The 4,622-nt window shown below is 52.6% G+C and overlaps 1 protein-coding gene across 1 annotated transcript in view; it reads right to left on the bottom strand.

Moving 5' to 3' along the window:
- Positions 1-840, bottom strand: part of GNG12 (guanine nucleotide binding protein (G protein), gamma 12) — a 1,953-nt gene extending 1,113 nt beyond the window's left edge. The window contains exon 1 of the mRNA XM_010009727.1: positions 745-840. Within this exon, the coding sequence (XP_010008029.1) occupies positions 745-840 (96 nt within the window). The remainder of the gene's footprint in view (positions 1-744) is intronic.
- Between the last annotated feature and the right edge of the window lie 3,782 nt (positions 841-4,622).

Below are 4,622 nucleotides of genomic sequence, written 5' to 3'. Positions count from 1 at the left end.
CCTGGCAGTGTTCAAGGCCAGGCTGGACACAGGGGCTTGGAGCAACCTGCTCTAGTGGAAGGTGTCCCTGCCCGGGGCAGGGGGCTGGAGCTGGACGAGCTTTAAGGTTCCTTCCAACACAAACCAGGCTGGGATTCTATGACCAGCCACTGAGGCAGGGCACGCACCTCTGCTCTGTGGGTCTGTATATGTGGTTTGCTGGCCTTCAAAAAGGGCTGGACAGCAATGCAAGGAGCATGGCAAAACATGAAAAGGCAGTATTACCAGTGTAGCCAATGCTCCATCCCTGCCAGCTAGAAAAAAAGCGTGGTTTATTTTCTGCCTTATGTTAAAGGAATCCAGTTACTGCCATCTTCTTATCTTTATAGTGTCCCTACATCTTCCCTCCCTTGCAGATGTCACATTCAGCCATCCAAACAATGGAACAAAATCCCAAAATCTGTATGAAACTGGAAACTCATCCCTGCCTTCTGTTTCACCCATCTGAGCTGCACTTTGGATTTTGCTTTGGTTCCCCTACAAGTCCATAAAGCACTGAGCTCCCTGAGGAGGATGCTGTAAGCAGCCACAGGAATTACATTTATTCACATTATTCAGCTGGGCTGAAACGCAGATGTATTTTGAGATGGGGAAAACACTGAACTGTGGGGCACGCACACAAACACACTGTTATCACCCTACAGATGGAAGGGGGAAAAAGCAAGAAGGCAAAAAAAGGAGGGGTGAAGGAGGATGTGCTCTCACCTTTATTCTTTCTATGGAGGCTTCTATTCTCAGCTGCTGGACAGTCCTTCGGGCCTGAGCGATGTTGTTGGTCGTGCTAGCAGTTTTGCCAGACATTTTCAGGCAAGTGGTGAAGTTCTGTTGTGAAAGACAGCACGTTATTGTGCCAGAAGGCAGCAGGACACGTTCAACTGCTTCTACACAGAGGCACCCGCGCCACACTGCAGGGAAAGTGCTTTTCTTTTCCATTGCTGTTTCACACAACAACAGAGAAGCAGCTCAGCAAATGATGCTCGGAATCCAAAACACTCTGCACTGGGTCTTGTGCATCTTTCTGCTCTGCTCTTCCCTGTGCTAATGGGTGATAGGAGTTTATGGATTGTGCTTCTCCCAAGCTGAATCACAGCCACCCCTCCTCCTGCCACCTGCACAGGGCTGGATGCAACAGGGTCAGTCTCTGCACCAGTGGGATGGATCCTGCTATGGGAAGAGCCAGTTGCCCCAGGTAGGGCTGGGATGGAGCAGAGCTGCTGCCTGTCAGAGCACTGGGACTGAGGAGCAGCCCATCTTCTCCCTCTCACAGATGGAGGAAGGTTTCACGGCTGGTTCCTGTCCCTGCACTGAGCTGCTGCAGTGAGGAGGGTGGGCAGAGGCACAGCAACACCAGCCATGCCAGCTCAGCCTCTCCAAGTCCTTCATCTGGGCTGTGTGTCAGGTCTGCAGCAGCTCCACAACATGTGAGAGGAAAAGGAAAATAAGGCCAAGTTCAGAATGTGCTCCCAGCTGCTGCCTGCTCCTGTGTGCACATACATGGGGGGTGGTGGAAAAAATCCTGAGCTGCTCCAGGACTTTCCTTCTTGGGGCAAGAATGCAAAGCATCAATCCCAAAGCAGGGACAGTGTTTGGACGGTGACCAGGGAGAAGAGAGGATGCTCTCCATTGGTCCAGCAGTGACCCGAGCACAGCTTGTTCCCCCACTCCAAGCAGCACAAGGGCAGGAGCCAAGCCAGGATGCCACGAGCTTCCTGAGAGCTGGAAGGAGGATGAAGACGTGTTCCTGACCCCCCCAAAGTGCAAGAAATGAACCAGGATCATACATGTGTGGCTGCCCCATCCCTGGCAGTGTCCAAGGCCAGGGTGTACACAGGGGCTTGGAGCAACCTGCTCTAGTGGAAGGTGTCCCTGCCCGGGTCAGGGGTTGGAACTGAAGGAGCTTTAAGGTCCCTTCAACACAAACCAGGCTGGGATTCTGTGATTCTAGGAAACAATTCGGGTACCCAGGAGTTCACAGAGCAGCTGGTTTAGAACAGCCCTGACCTGCAAAACTGCCCTTTCTCTGCCAGCCCTTGCACACAATCTGTAGCAGGACCATGTCCAAACCTGCTGATTGTTTCCACAGATCCAGTGCAGTAACTGGCTCCGTGGTGCTGCACTTAAGCCACTCACTGCATCGCAGGACCCGAGTCCCATGTAGCTCCATCTGACCTTTCCAAGTGCTGCGTGCAGCGTTTCCTCGCCTGCCTCGGGTTTCTCACACCTCCCCTGGTGCCGGTGCCTGCCCTGCCAGCTGCATCAGCGCTATTCTGCACCCAGGCCCCGCCGGGCACACGCTGCTGCTTCTACGCTGCTCAGCAGGGCTCAGCACTCTTCTCTCCCTCTGCAGTGGACACCAGCAGAGCCTGGTGGTGAGATGCCATGGGAGCAGCACAGGGATGCAGCTACAGCTGGGGAGCAGCCCACGGCAGGACGTGGGGAGACCCCCCTTGCAACAGCCTTGGGCAAAGAGCAGAAACCTGCCAAGTGGCAGGTAACACCTCCTGCTCACATAAGGTAGGAGGGACTGTCATAATCAAACTGAGTTAATTCAGGAAGTTAGCTCCTGAAACAAATATTAAGAACATACTGATGACTCCCTCCAATCTCTGTGAATCGGCGTGACCACGTAACAGCGCCTGCTCAGCTCACTGGCCAAAATCTTTGCGTCCAGGAGGAGGAGACAAGCACAAAACCCAGAACTAGTTTAAAATGCTGGTCCAAATGACTGATTCCAGGGTTATTAAATCCAGGGAGACTGAGATGAGCTCTGAGGCAGAAGCTCTTCCCTGGGAGGGTGCTGAGGTGCTGGCACAGGGTGCCCAGAGAAGCTGTGGCTGCCCCATCCCTGGCAGTGTTCAAGGCCACGTTGGACACAGGGGCTTGGAGCAACCTGCTCTAGTGGAAGGTGTCCCTGCCCGTGGCAGGGGTTGGAGCTGGAGGAGCTTTAAGCTCCCTTCAACCCAAACCAGGCTGGGGTTCTATGATGATTCCATGAAAGCACAGAAGGCCTGTTTGTACTTTTAGAGTGTGTGCCAGCTCCTGCAGCAGGCGCAGCTCCAGCCACTTCAGGGACACGCCGCTTGTGGAGCTGGCACCTTCCACTCCTCTCAGTACTTACATACAGGGTTTCTGCACACAACTACCAGGAGTAAAGCTGCTGCAGAGCAGAGGGCATGGGGCAGAGCAGCCGCACGGGGCAGCTGCCTCACCCTGACTGTGCACACATGGCTGGTAAACCCCGGCTGCTTCACCTCCACCACAGCCCGGTCAGTCACACAACCTTCGTCCATGGCACTCATCGCTGCCCCAGCTCCCACAAGCCCCTCATCAACTCTGAGTTTCCTCAGAGTTCCCTCTAGAGAGCTCACTATGGACTGAGGTGCACATGGGTCACTGCTCACCACCCATGGAAGGGAGTTAATGCAAAGCTTGAAGAACCAACAGGATTTTCCCCCTGCAAAGCAGCATTCCCACTATGGCACTGTCCTAACCAAAGACACAGACACTCATCCTCCCTCAGCACCTATTCCCCTGCTGCTCCACGGGGCTGCATTCAGAGCAGCACAAAGGAAAGGAGCCAGGATTGTCTGCATGAAAACAGCTCCTCCTCCAGCCCTGTGATCCTCTTGCAGCCCTTGTTTAATCCATGCACAAGGCAGCAGGTCACAATCCAAACCAGGATCCAGTGCAGGGCAGCTGATACACAGCACAGCACGCTCTGGCTGTGAGGAGGAGAGCTGAGCTGCACTAGAGTCTGAAGTACGCTCTCCATCAACATCACAACACAAACTCTCAGTTACTAACCCAGATCGAACATCCTACAGTTGAGTTATTGCTCATCTCAGGGCTGTGACACCCCACAGCACGTACACGGAGTATGCACCAGGAATTACTAATATTTGTAGCACCCAAATATTAAAACTCATTTTGAAGGCACATTTAGTGATTCAGTATGAGAATGACTCAAGAGCAGGAGGTGACTGACGCAGCATAAACACCTTTCTCTGGAAAAGGTCATAAATCTGACTGCAAAGGTTTGTTATTCAGTCATCCTGCTTTATTGCTGGGACAGGGCAGGCTACTGAGAGCATGGTTCTCCTTGTCAGTGATGATGGGAGGTGTATGTGGAATGCATGTCATATTGTTTGGAAAACACAAAGTAAAAACTCCCTGGAATTCAAGGCAAAGGCCATGGAGCATTACTCACCTCTGATGTAAGCCCTGCAGTGCCTTGACTCAGACAAGGAGTCTCTTCCATTTCAAGGCCGTGACAGATCCAATGGATCACAAAGGCTGCACTCTGCAGCACCATGTGCTCCTTTAAAACAACTTTTGGAAACCTAACTGAGTCTTCTGCTAGTAAACATTTGGGGTATTTAACCCTGGCAGTGTTCAAGGCCAGGTTGGACACAGGGGCTTGGAGCAACCTGCTCTAGTGGAAGGTGTCCCTGCCCGGGGCAGGGGTTGGAGCTGGAGGAGCTTTAAGCTCCCTCCCAAACTGTTCTATGATTCTATGATAATTGAGGAATTTACTCACTGAGGAGCTAGCTGTTAAACTGGAATTCCTAGAAAGGAAGTTTAAA

The sequence above is a fragment of the Nestor notabilis genome, unplaced genomic scaffold, assembly GCF_000696875.1.
Source record: "Nestor notabilis isolate BGI_N333 unplaced genomic scaffold, ASM69687v1 scaffold27282, whole genome shotgun sequence".
Taxonomy (NCBI): Eukaryota; Metazoa; Chordata; class Aves; order Psittaciformes; family Psittacidae; genus Nestor; species Nestor notabilis.
Note: the sequence above shows the minus strand (reverse complement) of the source record. Positions and strands in the feature narration are given on the sequence as shown.